The sequence below is a fragment of the Podarcis tiliguerta genome, assembly GCF_965153285.1.
Source record: "Podarcis tiliguerta genome assembly, chromosome: 8".
NCBI lineage: Eukaryota > Metazoa > Chordata > Lepidosauria > Squamata > Lacertidae > Podarcis > Podarcis tiliguerta.
In genome coordinates, this window is record NC_139541.1 from 8,057,681 (window position 1) to 8,078,636 (window position 20,956).

At 47.7% G+C, this 20,956-nt stretch overlaps 1 protein-coding gene across 2 annotated transcripts in view; it reads left to right on the forward strand.

Moving 5' to 3' along the window:
* Window positions 1-13,270, forward strand: part of EPHA2 (EPH receptor A2) — a 37,294-nt gene extending 24,024 nt beyond the window's left edge. The window contains exons 5-17 of one of the 2 annotated variants that reach the window (XM_083453814.1): window positions 1,769-2,101; window positions 4,028-4,152; window positions 4,281-4,440; window positions 4,901-5,003; window positions 5,982-6,037; window positions 6,929-7,054; window positions 7,232-7,414; window positions 7,571-7,632; window positions 8,530-8,739; window positions 9,340-9,489; window positions 10,771-10,964; window positions 11,211-11,366; window positions 12,094-13,270. In XM_083453814.1, coding sequence (XP_083309940.1) covers window positions 1,769-2,101; window positions 4,028-4,152; window positions 4,281-4,440; window positions 4,901-5,003; window positions 5,982-6,037; window positions 6,929-7,054; window positions 7,232-7,414; window positions 7,571-7,632; window positions 8,530-8,739; window positions 9,340-9,489; window positions 10,771-10,964; window positions 11,211-11,366; window positions 12,094-12,199 — 1,964 coding nt within the window. In that variant the 3' untranslated portion in view covers window positions 12,200-13,270. The remainder of the gene's footprint in view (window positions 1-1,768; window positions 2,102-4,027; window positions 4,153-4,280; window positions 4,441-4,900; window positions 5,004-5,981; window positions 6,038-6,928; window positions 7,055-7,231; window positions 7,415-7,570; window positions 7,633-8,529; window positions 8,740-9,339; window positions 9,490-10,770; window positions 10,965-11,210; window positions 11,367-12,093) is intronic. The other variant, XM_083453815.1, reaches the window with a different exon arrangement.
* Window positions 13,271-20,956: the final 7,686 nt, after the last annotated feature.

Here is a 20,956-nt window from a genome sequence, read left to right on the forward strand (position 1 = left end):
TGAAAGCCAATTTTTCTATCCATTTTAAATGCCTCCATTATTTGATAGTAATGGAGCCAATCTCGGACTTTGCTTTTTAATTTATCAAAACTCTGTAGTTTCAATTTGTCTCCATCTTGTTCTAAAATTTCCCAATACTTTGGCCAGTTGGCCTCCATATTGAGTTTCTTTAAAGCTTTCGCTTCCATTGGAGACAACCACCTTGGAGTTTTGTTTTCCAAAAGATCCTTATATCTAATCCACACATTAAACAATGCTTTCCTGACGATGTGAATTTTGAACATTCTATGCACTTTAACCTTGTCGTACCATAAGTATGCATGCCAACCAAACGCATTGTTAAACCCTTCTAAATCCAGTATATCTGTATTTTCAAGAAGTAGCCATTCTTTCAGCCAGCAGAAAGCTGCTGCTTCATAATAAAGTTTTAAGTCCGGCAGCGCAAAGCCCCCTCTTTCCTTTACATCTGTTAATATTTTAAATTTTATTCTTGGCTTTTTGCCCTGCCAGACAAATCTAGATATGTCTTTCTGCCACTTCTTGAAACAGTCTGTTTTGTCAATAATCTGCAATGTCTGGAATAGGAATAACATTCTTGGCAATACATTCATCTTAATCACGGCAATACGTCCTAAAAGTGAGAGTTTCAAATTAGACCATGTATCTAGATCCTTTTTTTATCTCCGTCCAGCATTTATCATAGTTATCCTTAAATAAGTTCCCGTTTTTAGCAGTCATAGTAATTCCCAAATATTTTACTTTTTTCACCACTGTCAGGCCTGTCTCCTTCTGAAACCTTTCATTTTCAATTTCTGTTAAATTTTTCTGTTTTATTTAATTTTAAACCTGCCAATTGGCCAAATTCTTGAATCAATTCTAAAACCTTTTTCCCACTAGATTCTGGCTCCTGTAACGTCAAAACCAGGTCATCTGCAAAAGCTCTTAATTTGTACTGTTTAGCTCCGACCTGTATCCCTTTGACCAATTGGTCCTTTCTAATCATATTCAGCAACACCTCCAGGACTGATATAAATAACAAAGGGGAAATAGGACAACCTTGTCGTGTTCCTTTTTCTATTCCGAACTCCTCTGTCAAAACATTATTAACATTTATTCAGTTTGTGTCAGTCACAGGAGAGAAGGCAGGAAGCGACAAAAGCAGCAGGCTCACTCCTGGGGCAATGTGAGAGTCCTCATAGAATCATAGAGTTGGAAGAGACCACAAGGGTCATCGAGTCCAACCCCCTGCCAAGCAGGAAACACCATCAGAGCACTCCTGACATATGGTTGTCAAGCCTCTGCTTAAAGACCTCCAAAGAAGGAGACTCCACCACACTCCTTGGCAGCAAATTCCACTGTCGAACAGCTCTTACTGTCAGGAAGTTCTTCCTAATGTTTAGGTGGAATCTTCTTTCTTGTAGTTTGGATCCATTGCTCCGTGTCCACTTCTCTCCCTCCTCTATATGACATCCTTTTATATATTTGAACATGGCTATCATATCACCCCTTAACCTCCTCTTCTCCAGGCTAAACATGCCCAGCTCCTTGTGGACAATATTTGGTGAGGGGTGGGATAGATAGCTGAGATGGAGAGAAGGCCAGAGCGAGGAGAGAGGGATGGAGGATAGTTCCAGAGAAAGAGTCAAAAGTTGGAAGTGAAGGCTTAGGATTGCTGAGTTGCTGGGCTAAGTGAGGAGTGGTCTTCTGCCTTGCATCAAAGAGACCTGTTCATTTTTTTCATTAGGCCCCTTTTTTTCTCCATTCACAGGACCCCCTTCCGCTCCCCATGCTGTCACAGCCATAGGCTTGGGCGCCAAGGTTCAACTACGCTGGTCCTCACCCCGGGACACCGGTGGCCGCAACGACATCACCTACAGCGTGTCGTGTGAGCAGTGCTGGCCGGAGTCGGGAGAGTGCCGGCCCTGCGACGCTACACTCCGGTATTCGGAAAACCCTCACAGCGTGGCCGGCACTTCCCTGACCGTCAGCGATTTGGAGCCACACGTTAACTACACCTTCACGGTAGAGGCCCAGAATGGAGTGTCCTCCTTCAGCCCACGGCGCAGCTATGGCGTCACCAGCATCAGCGTCAACCAGACGGGTAAGGGGACCCAGCGTCACAGACGAGTGAAAACGATGCAGATGTGCACTTTATGGTATGAGGTGCTATTGGCCCACATATGTACCGTCCTGAGAGCTGTTGCCTTCCGGCGCTGCTTTCCGGAAGCATAGGGCGAGTGCTGTTGGGGCAAAATGTGCTCTGATCCAAGATGGCCGCTCTTGCACTGCGCAAGGGGGATTCCCTGGTTCTTGGTTGGAGGATGGATGGCGGCTAACAGATTGAGTTTGAATCCTGACAAGACAGAAGTACTGTTTTTGGGGGATGGAGGCGGGCAGGTGTGGAGGACTCCCTGGTCCTGAATGGGGTAACTGTGGCCCTGAAGGACCAGGTGCGCAGCCTGGGAGTCATTCTGGACTCACAGCTGTCCATGGAGGCGCAGGTCAATTCTGTGTCCAGGGCAGCTGTTTATCAGCTCCATCTGGTACGCAGGCTGAGACCCTACTTGCCCACAGACTGTCTCGCCAGAGTGGTGCATGCTCTAGTTATCTCCCGCTTAGACTACTGCAATGCGCTCTATGTGGGGCTACCTTCCGGGGCGACCCGGAAACTACAACTACTCCAGAATGAGGCAGCTAGACTGGTGACTGGGAGCGGCCACAGAGACCATATAACACCAGTCTTGAAAGACTGGCTCCCAGTATGTTTCCGAGCACAATTCAAAGTGTTGGTGCTGACCTTTAAAGCCCTAAACGGCCTCTGTCCAGTATACCTGAAGGAGCGTCTCCACCTCCATCATTTTGCCTGGACACTGAGGTCCAGCTCCGAGGGCCTTCTGGCGGTTCCCTTGATGCGAGAAGCCAAGTTACAGGGAACCAGGTAGAGGGCCTTCTTGGTAGTGGCACCCGCCCTGTGGAAGGCCCTCCCACCAGATGTCAAAGAGAACAACAGCTACCAAACTTTTAGAAGACATCTAAAGGCAGCCCTCTTTAGGGAAGCTTTTAATGTTTAATAGCTTACTGTATTTTAGTGTTTGTTGGAAGCCGCCCAGAGTGGCTGGGAAAACCCAGCCAGATGGGTGGGGTATAAATAATATATTATTATTATTATTATTATTATTATTATTATTATTATTATTATTATTAATTTTATTGAACATGTTGGCCTTTTTTTCATGCGGCAGCCACAGCAAACAAACTTCTTGGCTGCTAAGGATGAGACTAGGGATTGCCTGGAAGAGCTGAGTCCTGGGTGTTTTGTGTTAGGTTTCCCAACCACCACTGCCTTTTAAAGCTTTGTTTTACCAAAAAAAACCAACCCACACACCTCCTTACAGGATCCTGCAGAGCCCAATGCACCATCCAAATTTGCCCAGAGCTCTTCAGATAGCTGGATGGGACAGAGGAGGAGACAGCTGTGTGTGTTTTAGATAAAGGTAGCAGTGTTCAGTTGTTGAGCAAGTTTAGTTTTAGTTTTAATATGCGCATAAAGCAGCCAAGAGGTTGCAAGCAGTGCAGAGGGCCCAGTGTATAGAGTGTACTGCATCCAGAAAATAGTTTTAGCTCAGAGCTTAAGCCCTGTTAGAAAAAGCTAAACAAACACACCCACCTGTCTAAATTTGAAACTATCTGTATAGATTAGCATATGCTAATCTCATGCTAATATGTGTCATTTGCCTTAAGCACTTGGCCACACCCTTGTTATGAAGGCAGCTGTGCAAAGCGAGGTCTTGTGATTTGTCTGTTGGACTTTATTTTGGACCTGGGTGCTCATCAGTTCTGCGAATGTGATTTGAACAAACTCTGGAAGTCGTAAGATGCCTCATTACAGATGAGGCTTTAAGAGTTTGCAAAATCTATATGGATCTGGGGCTACTGGCTGGCTGGTGAGTGGGCAAATGGTTTTGTCTGGGTTGGGTGCAATCCACTGCAGCATGCCAGGCTCACTCTCCTCCTTCTCCATGCTCAGAACCTCCCCGAGTGACCTCAGTGACCATGGATGGCCGCACCACAACCAGCCTAAGTCTATCCTGGACTGTCCCACCCCGGCAGCAAAGCCATGTCTGGAAGTACCAGGTCACTTACAAGAAGAAGGTATCTGTCTCTCCTTGGTACTTCTCTGCTCTTAACCTTGAGCAACGCTCCCCCTCCCCCAATTCCCCAGCCCATTTCATGGGGAGAAACGGAGGCATGCAAGTTTTTGTGTGTTCCTTTCCTTGCAGAAGGATGAGAACAGCTACTCTGTGCTGCGCTGCGAAGGGAGCTCTGTGACCCTCCCGAAGCTCACCCCTGGGACCAAGTACTTGGTGAGCGTCCAAGCACTGACCCAGGAGGGTCAGGGAACCAACAGCATGGAGCACGAGTTCGAGACGCTGGATGAACGTGAGTTTTGGGGAGGCAAAGCTTCTCTAGTTAATGCCAAAGCAGGGAAAGTACCGTATTTTTCGCTCTATAAGATGCACCAGACCACAAGACGCACCTAATTTTTGGAGGAGGAAAACAAGAAAAAAAATGTTCTGAATCTAGGAAGCCAGAACAGCAAGAGGGATCGCTGCGCAGTGAAATCAGCAATCCCTCTTGTTGTTCTGGCTTCTGGGATAGCTGTGCAGCCTGCATTCACTCCATAAGACGCACACACATTTCCCCTTACTTTTTAGGAGGGAAAAAGTGAGTCTTATAGAGCAAAAAATATGGTAAATTTGGGGGCGGGGGGCGGGACTGGAGCAAAGTCACCAGAAGAGAACACACACACACACACACACACACACACACACACTGGCAATCTGTTTTCGGATAGCAATGTTTTCTTAACCGCCACCTTTTTCTTCTCTGCACCCCACAGGCTCTGACGGCACAAACACCTCTGCACTTATTGGGGGTTCTATTGCTGGCTTTGTTGTCACAGTCGTGGTGGTGGCGCTGATTGTCGTGCTCATTCGCCGAAGGCATGTGCTTTATTATTATTATTATTATTATTAATTATTATTCTGGCAGCGGGGCAACAATGGCATTTAGGAGAACTGGATGCCGGCTGTTCCTTTGTTTCCCACAGCGCGCAAACAGGCAACTTACGGCAACCTGTTACCTCCAGTCTAGCAGGCTTTGCAGGGTTGGTTTTGTTGTTGTTTTTTTAAATGATACCATAATCTATTTTTCCAGAGGCAAAAAGTGGAATGAGTGTACACTTCTACCAAGTGCCTTGGTACGGTTTGCAGCAAGTGAGCATTTTTGCCAGATGGCAGACTGTCTGGCCTTTTCCTTTTTTGGGGGGGTCTCCTTTTTCAGAAGCAGTTTAAAAAAGCTGGAGCAGGGGGTTCCAATGGCTCTTCCATTAGTACATGCAAATACAGCACTCCATGTCTAGCAACATCAGCATCCATCTGATGTCACAGTCAGCCCAGGCTGAACATGCTGGGCTTTGGAGATTCCCCTCGTGGTTTATTCCTTTTTGTGTTTTTAAACTCTTTAAGATAAACCATCAAAAGTGAAAGCGGGAGGGAAACATGCTGCGGAGTCATGGTGTTCTTACGCCAGCCCCATGTGCTCTCTCCTCTGGGATTTGTATTTTTAAGCCATGAATTTGCACTTTTGCATTTGTAGGCCTGCTTGCACGTCCATTACATTGGCGCAACGTGCCAAAATTTGGGAGGGCAGAACCTTAGGGGGTGAGGCTTGATCAAAGAACCTGACTTGAGAAAGCATATTTCCCAGAAATCATTGGAAATCAATGCAAAGGTGCATTGGTGTCTTGACACAAAAATACTTTTAATAAGTTAAAAGGCTTTTGAGAAGGAATGGGGCAGAGGTTTCAGAGTTTGATGCAAGGAGGTTTGTGTCTAGTGCATAAGGTATTCTGTGGGAGAAGGTGCAGATAGGATTGCCTCACAGGATCACTCAAGAAAACCCTTATTGTTGTCGTTTAGGAAAAAGAACTCAAGGGCCCGACAGACACCAGAGGATGTTTATTTCTCCAAGTCTGGTGAGTAATGGCCACTGGCCACATCAGTGCATGAGGTGGGATTTGCTGGATCTGAAACATCATGCAGAACAGAAAAGGGCAAAAAAATTGCAAGCTGTTTAGACCTCGAGAGTGAGCATTTATTGTTAAAGGGGTGCATTTACTGTGTCTGAACCCACATGCATGTCCAGCACCCGCACACACACAAACCAACAAGAGGTTTGGGGTCTTTTGCTAGAGTTATAACATGCGTACATTTAGGAATACATGTTTGCCTCTATTCCTGCCTAAATAAAACTCCTGGCACCCAATACTGAATTTTATTCTTGGCTGGCAATCCTAAAAGACCTCTTAAATGCCAGACAGGCAACCCAGTAATTTTTAGAGGCAAATAAACAATTTTTACATTAAGATTCTTGAGAGGCACATCAGCAAACGCAGCTTACACAGTGTAATAAAGTTTTTCTGTTTTAGGCAGAAAAATTTAAATATTTAAGTAGGGAGCAAATCCTACCATACACCTTAATCTAAAGAGTGCAAGAATCCCTGCCTATTAGCAAAAGTGGACTCAAACTGATAGTAAGTTAAGAAATGGAGGGAGGGGGAAGAAGACCATTGGTGGCGGGGTTTGAGATGAGTAGCTAGTTTCATTGTGCTTTTGAATTTAACCCAGAATGTCCTGTCTGCTTCTCACCTCGCCCATCTTGCAAATTAAGTGTCCGGCTGAAAATCATCCTAGCAGGCTGTGACTGAACTGGCCGTCTTTTGTCCGCTCTCTGCTCCATTGCCGGATCATAGACTAACTTGTCAGTGGGCGATGCTTGAAAAGCAGAGAGCTTAGGCATGGAACTGCTTTATAACAGCCTCTGCCAAGAGCTCCCCTTAACTGTGTTGTTCCTCTTTGTCCCACAGACCAGCTCAAGCCCCTGAAGACGTATGTGGATCCCCACACCTATGAAGACCCCAATCAGGCAGTCCTGAAGTTCACAACTGAGATTCATCCTTCATGCATCTCCCGGCAGAAAGTCATAGGGGCAGGTAGGGTGCCTTCCATCCACCTTGCACAACACAGTTGGCTGATGGAGGTGGAGAGCATGTCTCTTCTCCCATGTAGTCAAAGCTAGTTTCAGAAGGAGCTTTCGGAAAGGAAAAGAGTAATGCTGACTTTATTTGAGAATAGTATTAAACACTTCTACTTTTTTCTTTTTTTGCCAGGTGAGTTTGGGGAAGTCTACAAGGGAACGCTGAAGAACAGCAAGAAGGAGATCCCGGTGGCCATCAAGACGTTGAAATCTGGCTACACAGAGAAGCAACGCATCGACTTCCTGAGCGAGGCCAGCATCATGGGCCAGTTTAACCACCACAACATCATCCGCCTAGAGGGAGTTGTCTCCAAATGTAAGAACCCCTAGATAGGATTTAAGGACCTTGGTGGCTGTTACTGGTTTCCTGTTCCAAGCTACCTCCAAGATTCCAAACTCCTGGGCAACTGCATCAGAGTTTGGAATCTACTTGGATCTCATAGGCCAATCCTCTCTCTGTTTCTCTTTCCAGATAAGCCGTTCATGATCATCACAGAATACATGGAGAATGGTGCCCTTGATAAATTCCTGCGGGTAAGTAGTATTCTGTTCATCGCTGGCCTCCTTCTCATGTATACTGTGAGTAAGAAGAGCCTGCTGGATCAGGCCAGTGGTCCATCTAGTCAGCATCCTGTTTGCAATGTGGCCAGCCATATTATGGCCATCATTGGAAGCCCTAAAGCAGAGCCTGAGAGCAATAGCGCTTGCCTCTCCTGCAGTTTCTGACGCTCTGAAGCATGCTGCCTCCAACATAATGGGTTTTTATGGACTGAAAGAGCCTTTATTCTTAAAGGCAGCATGTACATATTTTAAGTCAATAGGAATAAAGCATTTGTTTAAGAAGCTAGCATTTAGCTTGCATTGTTGTTGTTGTTTAGTCGTGTCCAACTCTTCATGACCCCATGGACCAGAGCACGCCAGGCACTCCTGTCTTCCACTGCCTTCTGCAGTTTGGTCAAAGTCATGTTAGTAGCTTTGAGAACACTGTCCAACCATCTCATCCTCTGTCATCCCCTTCTCCTTGTGCCCTCAATCTTTCCCAACATCAGGGAGTCTTCTCTTCTCATGAGGTGGCCAAAGTATTGGAGCCTCAGCTTCATGATCTGTCCTTCCAGTGAGCACTCAGGGCTGATTTCCTTCAGAATGGAGAGGTTTGATCTTCTTGCAGTCCATGGGGCTCTCAAGAGTCTCCTCCAGCACCAGAATTCAAAAGCATCGATTCTTTGGCGATCAGCCTTCTTTATGGTCCAGCTCTCACTTCCATACATTACTACTGGGAAAACCATAGCTTTAATTATATGGACCTTAATCGGCAAGGTGATGTCTCTGCTTTTTAAGATGCTGTCTAGGTTTGTCATTGCTTTTCTCCCAAGAAGCAGGCGCCTTAGCTTGCATAGTAGGTCCTAAATCCTTCCCTTTTTGTCTCAACAGGAAAAAGATGGGGAATTCTGTGTTATTCAGCTGGTGGGCATGTTGAGGGGTATTGCCTCTGGTATGAAGTACTTGGCCAGCATGAATTATGTCCACCGGGATTTGGCTGCCCGCAACATCCTTGTCGACAGCCAGCTCGTCTGCAAAGTCTCTGACTTTGGTCTCTCCCGCGTCCTGGAGGATGACCCCGACGCCACCTACACTACAAGTGTGAGTGATAATGGCTGCTGTCCCGTCATGTTAAGTTACGGTTCTGTCCCACCATGGCCAAGGAAGCTGCAACGGGTGGGAAATATGAGAGCAATGTGAGAGCCAGGGCTGGCATCTGGAGGAGCTGCCCATGGTAGAGGAGGAAGAAATAGAGAAGCCAGAAAGGGGGTCCAAATGGGAGGAAGGAACTTCTAACTTGCTGGCAGCGGATGATCAATGGAATGCGTGTGACCAGTAGCAGGAAGTCTGCTTTACCGCTCAGTATAATAGGGAGCCAGTGAGAATTAACCCAGGATCTAGGAACACCTGAAGAAAGAAGAGGAAGGAAGGAAGGAAGGCTTGTTTCCCATGACTCTTAAGATGGCTGCTGGCTAAGGTCTCTGCCCTTGTTCCGGAAGGATTTGACTTCTAGTCATCAACATCTGCCACTTGGCTAAAACATGAGACCTTTCTTTTCTATCAGGAACTTCAGAAGTTGCCTGAACGGAGGAAAGCACATATCTAGAGAGCCTGGGAATTTGAAAGTGTTTTCTCCCCCAAATCAGTGAGTGCCTTGGGAGTCAGAGGTTCTGAGGGTTTTGGTGTGCTTGTCCCTTGCAGGGTGGGAAAATCCCGATCCGGTGGACGGCACCGGAGGCTATCTCTCATCGCAAGTTCACCTCGGCTAGTGATGTCTGGAGCTACGGAATAGTCATGTGGGAGGTGATGTCCTATGGTGAACGGCCTTACTGGGAGCTCTCCAACCACGAGGTAAGCGATTGGATGTCCTTGTGTGGGTGTGAACTATGGGCTGGTGGTGACCAGATTGCTGTTGGATCCCTTGTGTTTGGAGTTTTCTGGCTAATGGAGAAGAAAGCCAATTCTAGGAGATACAGTCGAAATATATATAAAAATAAAAAAAATTGTCCAGTAGCACCTTGGAGACCAACTTAAGTTTGTTCTTGGTATAAGTTTTTGTGTGCATGCACACTTCTTCAGATACGCTGAAACAGAAGTCTCCAGGCCCTTATATATAGTGGGAGGGTGGGGTTTTTTGTTGACTACTGTTAACGACTACAATTAGTCCCACAGGAAAAAGCAAGGGATAGTATGCAGGTGATTAGCATATGTAATGAGACAGGAATCCAATATCTCTATTAAGACCGGGTCTCTCCATAGTTTTCAGTTTAGTGATAAGTTGTAATTCAGCAACTTCTCTTTCAAGTCTGTTTCTGAAATTCTTTTGTAATAAGACAGCTGCTTTGAGATCCTGTATTGAATGTCCTGGAAGATTGAAGAGTTCTCCTACTGGTTTCTCTGCCTTGTGATTCCTGATGTCAGATTTATGTCCATTTATCCTTTGGCGTAGGGTTTGGCCTGTTTGTCCAATATAGAGAGCCGAAGGTCACTGCTGGCATTTGATGGCATACAGAATGTTAGAAGATGAGCCATTAAATAGGCCTGAGATGCTATGTTTGATGTTGTTGGGTCCAGTTGTGGTGTTGTCTGGGTGTATGTGGCAGCAAAGTTGGCATCTGGGTTTATCGCAGGCTCTGGTACCAGTGTCCAGTTGGTCTCTAAGGTGCTACTGGACAATATTTTTATTTTTTTATATATTTTGACTGCATCAGACCAACATGGCTACCTACCTGAATCTAGGAGATACAGTCCCAGTTCCAGAATGCAAATGGAGTTTTGTCTTGAGGTCCATTTTTTTAAGGAAGCAATGTTATGAGGCACACGCCTCCCCCATCCCACCCTAGCTGTGCGTGGAAATGTCTTTGTCCCCAGCATGGGCTCAGTCTTATGATGTAAATTGCATCATAAGTATTGCCGAGTCACCTGTGAATCTATCCATCCGTTCTGACTGAAGCTACATAGAAAGGTGCTTATTGCTTGGGTTCCACAAAGTTTATGTCTGCAAGGCTAGGGGTAGACTTGCAATCCTGCCCGCCTTGGATGCTGGTTTTTATGCTAGGATGGTAAGACAAAAGGGGTGGTCTTTCCAAGCTGAATCCCCTTCACTGTTGTTCACTTTGCCTTCCCAAACAGGTGATGAAAGCAATTAATGAAGGCTTTCGGCTCCCAGCACCCATGGACTGTCCTTCTGCCATCTACCAGCTGATGATGAGGTGCTGGCAACAGGATAGGAGCCACAGACCCAAATTCAATGATATCGTTAGCATCTTGGACAAGCTCATCCGTGCTCCTGAGTCACTCAAGACTTTGGCTGAGTTTGACCCTCGGTATGTGCCTCTCTTCTGGGCCTCCTGCTCTCAGAATCCCTAGATACGGTTTGGGAACTGTTGTCTCTGAACATCCCCTTCCCCTCTCCAGTCCTCTGAGACGGAAGCATGTAAGAACAGTGCCAGGAAGGGGGGGGGGGAATTCCCAGCCCATAAGCCTCCCAAGAATTCTCCCCATCCACTTGGGCTCCCTTAGACAAGACTGAACTTTAAAGAGCCGGGGTCCCCTTTTTTTTGTCTTTGAAGGATCTCCATTCGCCTACCCAGCACCAGTGGCTCAGAAGGGATCCCTTTCCGAACTGTGGCCGAGTGGCTGGAATCCATCAAAATGCACCAATATACAGAGCACTTCGTGGCCGCTGGGTACAATGTCATTGAGAAGGTGGTTCAGATGACCAATGAGTGAGTGCGGCAACTTCCACTCTTCCTCCATTTTTTCACCCCCATGCCTGCTGAGAATGCTTCTCCTGTTGTTGTTTTTCCCTCATGGTCTTTCTTCTGAAGCCTTTGTTCCCCTCCTGAGAGAGGAGGTAGCTGGAGTTCAGGGTCCTCTGTGAAAAGCCAACTCAGCTGGCTGTCAACATCATGGGGCCATTTGACCCCTTCCCAGTTCACAGCGGAGAATGAGGCTGTTTTCTGCTTTGATTTCCAGAGAGGAGAGATCTCCCTTCTTTGGTCACATGACTTCACTGTTAGAATCCTGTAGGATTCGTAAATTCACCTTTCCACTGTGTCGGGGCGGGGGCTTACACATCTTGTTGTTGCTGCCTCTTGTTGTTCTCCCCTCTCTCTTGGGAGAGGCTGATTCAAGCCTGCACCCTATAATTAAGCCACTTTATGAGGCCAGGAAAACGAGGAGTGGCTCGTTAAAAGCAGACGGGTGCCCAGCCTCCTTGGATCATGGCAAGGGGAGTCCACACCTTCTCAGCACAGGGATTGCCGGGAACCTTTGTGTGATGTTGAAGCTGTGGCTTCAATATCAACCTCGGTTTCTTTTTTAATGATACCTCTGCAAGAAAGATGGAAATACTGAGTGTCAAGTTATGCTGGTGGGAGTTAAAGGAATACAGTCCGGATTTCACAATATTTCCCACTAACCTGGTCACATCTGTTTTCTTCCCGTTCCCAGGGATATCAAGAGAATTGGGGTACGTCTGCCAGGACACCAAAAGCGCATTGCCTACAGCCTTATGGGGCTGAAGGAGCAGGTCAGCACCATTGGCATTCCGATCTAAGGGGGACGGATCTTGCTCTCTATTGGTAGCTTCCTTGCCTAACTTCAGCTACCCAGTGGCCGGGCCAAGAACCAATGGGCCGTTGTACTTCCTGATACATACTTGAAGTGGAGAATTCAGGAGACTTCTCTCACCAAGGATGCCGGCTGCCAAAGGAGGAGTCGGGTGCCTGCTTTTCCACTGTGCTTCCTCAGCATAGCTCTGCGTTTTATTGCATGGCCTCGTGACTGCTCTTGTCTGCTGGAAATAGTAACGCTGCGGTGCTGGAAGTTTTCAGACGAGGCATTGGGCTGTGCCGCACGCTGACTGTGTGTCGCCAAGCAGATCTGCCAAAAGCCACATTTGATTCCTCTCCTGGCTTGGACAGATCCTGGGACTACTTGGATGCCTGGTTCCATCCTTCCTGCCATCTGGCTCCCTTCCGTTTGCAGCCCTGCAACACAGAAGACCAAAGCATCCCTGGGGCTGTCCATCCCATTGCCAGCTCTGCCATCTTGTCTCCGAGAAACCTGCAGGCCCAATGCCGTATTTATTTATCTGTTTGGAAGCCAAACCTCAACCGGTTAAGACTCTGTGGATTTTGGGAGGTGGGAGAATTTTCTCATGCCACACCAACGTTGTTGAACGTTTTTGGACGCTGAACAGTTGCTCCGTTCAGTCACAGATGGGCTATTCCGTTGTTCTTCCTTTTTAAGAAGCCAAACGTGGTTGGATCAAGAGTAATGCCTTGTGCAGAGTCCCCTCTGGCATTTGTGAGTTTCGGCTTTGAAGTGGTTGTGCCAAGGATGACCGTAAATGACTCCACAGAGTCATCTCAGTGTTTCCTGCTCTCTATTTATTCATCTTTTCCAACTGCTGCCCCTTCTCCCCGTTCCTATAATGCACTCTTGACTTATTGACAATTGTTCTCCTTCCATATTACTTCAATTTTTAATTTATTTTTTTATATTTATTGATTTTTTTTAAAAAAGCAAGACTTTGCTGTTAAGGGTAATCATGCACAACTTGAACAAAAATGTTTACCTTGTGTGCAGGAATATTTCTAGCTTTAATAAAATGTTTTTATTCTTGTTTTGTTGTGTAAACTGCACTGTGTGGAACGAAATGTGAGCACATAACTACCTTGAAGGAGCTGGCTGTTGGCCACTGTTACTAACAGGCTTACAAAAGGCATAAAAGGTAAAGGTAAAGGTACCCCTGCCCATACGGGCCAGTCTTGCCAGACTCTAGGGTTGTGCGCCCATCTCACTCAAGAGGCCGGGGGCCAGCGCTGTCCGCAGACACTTCCAGGTCACGTGGCCAGCGTGACATCGCTGCTCTGGCGAGACAGCGCAGCACACGGAACGCCGTTTACCTTCCCGCTGGTAAGCGGTCCCTACTTATCTAATTGCACCCGGGAGTGCTTTCGAACTGCTAGGTTGGCAGGCGCTGGGACCGAACAACGGGAGCACACCCCGCCGCAGGGATTCGAACCGCCGACCTTTTGATCAGCAAGCCCTAGGCGCTGAGGCTTTTACCCACAGCGCCACCCGCGTCCCTCCCAAAGGCATCTAGTTGGCCATTGTGAGAACGAGATGCTTGACTAGATGGGATTTTGGCCTGATGTATGAGCCACTTTCACTGTTAGGGCTCACAATCAGCTTCTAGAATGTTATAGGTCCACCTCTTGCGTTGAGGTTCTTTCTCGAGTCCATTTAAGTGATGTGGAAATTTAATAAACCTTTCTTGCAGAAGAAGATGGTCACACATGGTTAACCCCATAATCTGCCACCAGCTGGTCACCACAGCGTTTGAAACTCCCATTGTTCTAGGCGCATTTTGCGACAGGGAATTTTCATTAGCATGAGCAGTTTCTGAGCTCTGGGCGCAGTATTGCACCTAGGATTTCAGATTAAAACAGCAGAGTAGAAGGAAAGGAGGGTCTTTTTCTGCCTCCCTACTTCCAGCTACTCTCTGAAGACTGGAGAAGAGACCCTCTTAAGAATACAGTGGTACCTCGGGTTACATACGCTTCAGGTTACAGACTCCGCTAAGCCAGAAATATTACCTCAGGTTAAGAACTTTGCTTCAGGATGAGAACAGAAATCGTGCTCCGGCGGTGCGGCGGCAGGAGGAGGCCCCATTAGCTAAAGTGGTGCTTCAGGTTAAGAACAGTTTCAGGTTAAGAACGGACCTCCGGAACGAATTAAGTACTTAACCCGAGGTACCACTGTATTGGGGGGGTGGGCAGGGGAAGCATGGCTTTGTTTTTTGCAGACTTCAGATGAGGACCAGACCATGTGAAAAATGAACTAAGCATATAAGCTGCAGTTCACTCACTTTCAGCTTTGTATTCTTATTATAAAAAAAGAGTGCCTAGGCATTCTGTTGTTGCGCCCATAATCTAGGCTTAAGGTACCATTTAGCTCCTGGCTTCCCTATCTCTGTTTCTAACACTGGGTCACCCTATATGTCAAAGTGCAAGAGCAGACAGGTTTCTGGGGGTGAGGGGTTGGCAAGGGGTTGGGAGTAGAGTCATCATGGTAATAATTTCCCTCTTGCTGTGGAAAGCAGGTAGGAAGAGGCGTCTCCCTGCATTGATGACCATCCAATGAAAATGAGTGGCAGGAGAGCCAGGCAAAGCCAAAAAAGGGGGGGGCGACTTCTTCCAATGATGCAAGATTAACTTTATTGGGATTTGCTGTCATAAGAGGTGGCTGCAGTCACTCCCTTAGGAAAAACGCAGGGAGGAGAAAGAAGAGGGTCTGTCTATGGCTATTAGCGAGGGATGCGGGTGGCGCTGTGGGTTAAACCACAGAGCCTAGGGCTTGCCGATCAGGTCGGCGGTTCGAATCCCCACGGCGGGGTGAGCTCCCGTTGCTCTGTCCCTGCTCCTGCCAACCTAGCAGTTCAAAAGCACAAAGTGCAAGTAGATAAATAGGTACCGCTCCGGCGGGAAGGTAAACGGCGTTTCCGTGCGCTGCTCTGGTTCGCCAGAAGCGGCTTAGTCATGCTGGCCACATGACCCGGAAGCTGTACACCGGCTCCCTCGGCCAGTAAAGCGAGATGAGCGCCGCAATCCCAGAGTCTGCCATGACTGGACCTAATGGTCAGGGGTCCTTTTACCTTTACCTTTATGGCTATTAGCAACAATGAACAAACGTTTTGTGTTCACAGGCAGCCTTCCTCTGAGTAAAGCAGCCCTCTTAACTCTCTTGCCCAAGAGTCATACTCTGGAATCTGCCTTCTGCTAACCAGCAGCTGTTTTCTAGCATTTCAGACAGGAGTCTCCACTAGGCTTCGCTGGGGACTGAGCCTGTGGTCTTCTGCATGCAAGGCAGATGAGATGCTCTGCTGCTGAGCTTCTGCTGTCCAGGAACAAATGTCAATGCCCAGAGTGGGATAGCACCTCCTGGGTCTGCAGCTGGCTGTGGGAAACAAAATAGTTTTAAAAAGAATTACGCATGCAAAAGCTGGCATGGTTAGGAGCTTCTCTCTGACAAACTTGACATGAGCCAACAGTGTGACGCGGCAGCTAAAAAAGCCAATGCAATTCTGGGCTGCATCAATAGGAGTATAGCATCTAGATCAAGGGAAGTTATAGTGCCACTGTATTCTGCTCTGGTCTGACCTCACCTGGAGTACTGTGTCCAGTTCTGGGCACCACAGTTCAAGAAGGACACTGACAAACTGGAACGTGTCCAGAGGAGGGCAACCAAAATGGTCAAAGGCCTGGAAGCGATGCCTTATGAGGAACGGCTAAGGGAGCTGGGCATGTTTAGCATGGAGAAGAGGAGGTTAAGGGGTGATATGATAGCCATGTTCAAATATATATAAAATGACGTCACATAGAGGAGGGAGAAATATTGTTTTCTGCTGCTCCAGAGAAGCGGACACGGAGCAATGGATACAAACTACAAGAAAGAAGATTCCACCTAAACATTAGGAAGAACTTCCTGACAGTAAGAGCTGTTCGACAGTGGAGTTTGCTGCCAAGGAGTGTGGTGGAGTCTCCTTCTTTGGAGGTCTTTAAGCAGAGGCTTGACAACCATGTCAGGAGTGCTCTGATGGTGTTTCCTGCTTGGCAGGGGGTTGGACTCGATGGCCCTTGTGGTCTCTTCCAACTCTATAATTCTATGATTCTATTAGGCTTTGACATGAGAATAGCTGAGCCCTGCCTGGTTTCTCTCCTCCGCTCCCCCTGCTACAATCCCTCTCTTCACCATTCCCCTCCTGACTTGCGTATACAAGTCAATGTGGACTGCAAGCCTTGCGTGCTAAGTCTGTGTCACTCCCTACAATACCTGTTAGTCATGCTTCAATTGTAACCCTTCATTTCATGACAATACCTGTCTGCAAAGGGTTGCAAAACAACTGTAATGTTTTAATTCCATGGCGGGTGCCAACCCCAGAAGGGAAAAGATGGCAAGCATGAGAGAGACAGAGAGGATACCTCTCAGGATGCCAAGCTACAAATTAGTTCCAAATCTTTCTAGTGAGAGGTACATAGCAGCCCTGAAAACTCCGTCAAGCTGTGTCCCCTGACTTGGCTGCCAAGTGCAGTCAAGCCTATGCTCAGCCAAGGCTGCCAAACTGGTTCTTGCCTTGTTCGCTGGGATTTCCAAGAGGTGGTTGATCCAACCAGGATGGTGGCGCATCACATTTTTGGGGATTGCAAAATGCTGGGAAACGAAAGCTCCTGTTTACAACTTGCTCAAGCCTCTGGGCTTGGTTAGGGCAAGTAAGGCCACTTGCCACAAGGCAAGCAATGCAGGCAGCCAAGACTGGAGTGTCATAAGCCTGTGGGAGACCACTCAGAAACTTCCAACTGGTCCAAAATGCATTGGCCAGATTACTGGCTGGGGTTCCATTTGTGTCTCCTATAACCCCTGTCCTAAAACAGCTGCATTGGTTGCCAATTTGTCTCCAGGCTCAATTCAAGGTCCTCATGCTTAGCGACGTAGGTCCCAAATATCTAAAAGGCCACCATCTTCCCTGCAGACACTCTCAAGTGTGAACATCAGGAGAGGCGCCTCTGTTTGTTGTTCCACCACCCTCAGAAGTTGTGAGGTGTCCTCTGCTGCAGCCCCTAAGTTGTGAAACTCCCTGCAGAGGTGTGTCTGGTACCTTCATCATCCAGCTTTTCCATATGCTAAAGGCCCTCTTCACGCTGGTCTTTTGACACAAGAGAATAATTTTTTTGGGCCCACTCTGGTTGTGATGATGACTTGTTTTAAACTGTTCTTAATGTTGCATTTTGCTTTTTTGTAACCCATCCTAGGACTTCATGGTGAAGGCTGGGTAATAAATCTAAACACAAACAAAACAGCAAGGTGCCCTGGAGCAGGCACGTCCAACAGGTAGATCGTGATCTGCCAGTAGATCACTGGATGTCTGTGGTAGATCACTGGCTCCCCCCAAAGCTCAACATTTTTGCCCCAAAAAACCTCGGGGCTTCCTCTTCCCTTAAAAAAAGGTAAACAACTTGGACCTGAACCCCTAAAAAACTGGGCTTTCCTCCTCACAAAAAAACAACAACTTCGACAAGGGGGTAGATCACTGCCAGTCTTTGTGAGTAGATCTCAATCTCTTGGGAGTTGGCCACCCCTGCCCTAGAGCAAGCAGGTCAGGTTGTTTGCCTTTCTAAATTAAAACTGTCCACTTACACTCTTTCCTGGCAGTGGCTCTTAAGAGTCTCTAGCAGGGAATGCTATTGGCCATCGCTTGTCACCTGATCTTTTTAACTAGAGATGCCAGGAGACTGAACCCAAGTCCGTGTGTGCGCGCGCACACTCGTGTGCCCCCCCCCCATGCTTCCCATCATTTAGGCCCCTAAGAAAGTGGGTAAAGGTAAAGGGACCCCTGACCATTAGGCCCAATTGCGGACGACTCTGGGGTTGCGGCGCTCATCTCGCTTTACTGGCCGAGGGAGCCAATGTACAGCTTCTGGGTCATGTGGCCAGCAGGACTAAGCCACTTCTGGTGAACCAGAGCAGTGCACGGGTTTACCTTCCTGCCAGAGCGGTACCTATTTATCTACTTGCACTTCGTGCTTTTGAACTGCTAGGTTGGCAGGAGCAGGGACCGAGCAATGGGAGCTCACCCCGTCGTAGGGAATCGAACCGCCGACCTTCTGATCAGCAAGTCCTAGGCTCTCTGGTTTAACCCACAGCAATGGGTAGACAGAAAGAAGCAGCAGAGACCTAGCAGGCTAGTGTGGGTTGCTGCTGGAGAGGCTCAAAGGTTGCCTACAGAGAACTAGAGTTTAATATGCATTCTTTACTCCGAGGCCTTGAGTGAGGCATTACCTCCTAGAACAGCTACACACAATTCCCAGGGATCAACGTCCCTTTGCGTGAAGGCATCCCAGGCACCATGACCTCTTTCCTTTATAGGTTTGTGGGTTCCTCTCTGACCATAGGGGTTAATGTCTTAATTGAAAGCACCCCCTCCCCTCTGCTCCCTTAATCTTCTCCCCACCCCCCACGGTCAGCAACCCAATGCCCCTTCCCCTCTCCCATCCCCTTTTCATTGTTCTCCTAAACTGTCCTGTGATCCCAGCAAAAAGGATGCGGCTTGCTCTTGCTCCCTCCCTCTCTCTCTTAAGATCCAGCAGCCCATTTTCTCCAGACCCTCCTTTGTCCTCCTTCCTCTAGGCAAGCAGCTCCTTTGCATTTTAATGCCTGCTTCCAAGGGAGCATGCGGCCACAAGCAATTACAGATCCCCGTAACAAAGATCTAAGAGACGGAGGGAGGAGGGTTATTTTGACAGAGGGAAGGAAACACAGGCAAGGCTCCCAATGAAAAATCAATCGACTGGCAGGCTGAAAACAGATCAATTTGTATTGGTGAGCAGGCAGGAGTGTGTTTTATTCTGCCCAACATTTAAACATGCCATGTCCCATGAAAGATGGAACAGCCACCCCAGTCTTAACTGTCTTTCAGTGCTGATTCCATCACTGCGTGGCTGGTTTCTTCTTGCCGTTGAGGTAGACCTGGATGTAGCCTCATCATAAAAAGATGGGCTTGACCACAAACCTTTACTTATGGGAATGCAAAATCAACATTTGCAGTCCCATTTGCGGGAATGCACAAGGTGCTTCAGCATATATTGAACCCAACAAAGACCAGGGTAGGAATATCAATACAGAACCACCACCACCACCTCCTCCTCCTCCTCCTCCTCCTCCTCCTCCTCCTCCTCTTCTTCTTCTTCTTCTTCTTCTTCTTCTTCTTCTTCTTCTTCTTCTTCTTCTTCTTCTGCGATCCCTCATAGCTGAGTAAGATTGTCTTCCATAAACACTGTTTTCACAATGAGTTCGTAAGTGACTGTAGAGGCCAATTCTGGACCCACAAATCCTTCCACAGTGGGGACATAGGTTCCCGGACAGGAGTTGATCACTGTGTGGATTTGCCAAGCATGCCTTCCTCCTGGCACGTTTCTCCCTTGTGTCCTGAGTTCAAGTGTCTTCAAAGCCAACAACACCTTTGGTAAAGGCTGTTCTCCAACTGGAGCACTCGCAGGCCAGTGTTTCCCAGTTGTCGGTGTTTATAGTACATTTTTTTAGATTTGCCTTGAGACGGTCTTTAAACCTCTTTTGTTGACCAACAGCATTACGCTTTCCATTCTTAAGTTCGGAATAGAGTAGTTGATTTGGAAGACGATAATCAGGCATCCGCACAACACGACCAGTCCTTGGTGCTCCCCACTGTGGTCATGGGGAAAGGCACCCTACTTTTAGGGTCCAACTTTACTTGAGTGCAGGGGGGGGGGGGAAGGTTGGGTGAGCCCCTAGACCTGATCCAGGAGGACATCCAGGCAATCAGCTTGTTTTCATGATTGGAGCTCACCTTTCTTACTAAGCATCATGTTATGGCTTTCTGAGTCGCATCCAGCAGTGCACCTGGCTATGCTCCCTCCTACGTGCCTTTGGCACCACGGAGGGCACAACCTGAAATACCTGCAATGTTGCCAGGAAAGAGGCTTCTCCTTTCTGTACAAAGGACAGTGGGACACAGTTGCCACCCAGCTAGGTGCCATCCAACTTGTACTACCACTCCAGAATGTAGTATTTCAAACTCTGAGAATCTGGAGCTTTTTTTGGCAAAGTTTTGCCCAAAGTTGTTTTTGGGCAAAATTGCTAAACAAAAAAAAACAAAAACTTATTGAGCAGTGCATAAGCAGCACTGCAGACATGGGCTGCTATACATCCAGATTTGCCCGGACATTCCCCGATTTCCGCCCAGACACTGCTGCTGACGGCAGTATTCTGGATAAAGGTAAAGGTAAAGGGACCCCTGGCCATTAGGTCCAGTCATGACCGGCTCTGGGGTTACGGCGCTCATCTCGCTTTATTGGCCGAGGAAGCCGGCGTACAGCTTCTGGGTCATGTGGCCAGCATGACTAAGCCGCTTCTGGCAAACCAGAGCAGTGCACGGAAACACCGTTTACCTTCCCGCCAGAGCGGTACCTATTTATCTACTTGCACTTTGACGTGCTTTCGAACTGCTAGGTTGGCAGGAGCAGGGACTGAGCAACAGGAGCTCACCCCATCGTGGGGATTCGAACCGTAGACCTTCTGATCAACAAGTCCTAGGCTCTGTGGTTTAACCCACAGTGCCACCCGTGTCCCACAGTATTCTGGATAGGTCTGGGGAAATCTGGGTGTACGGCAACGCTATAGAATGGTAACGGTGATCACCAGCTGTTATCACCCATAGGATGGGCTTGGTTTGAATACCAATGTTAAGAAGAGCCTAGCTGCTGGATCAGAACAA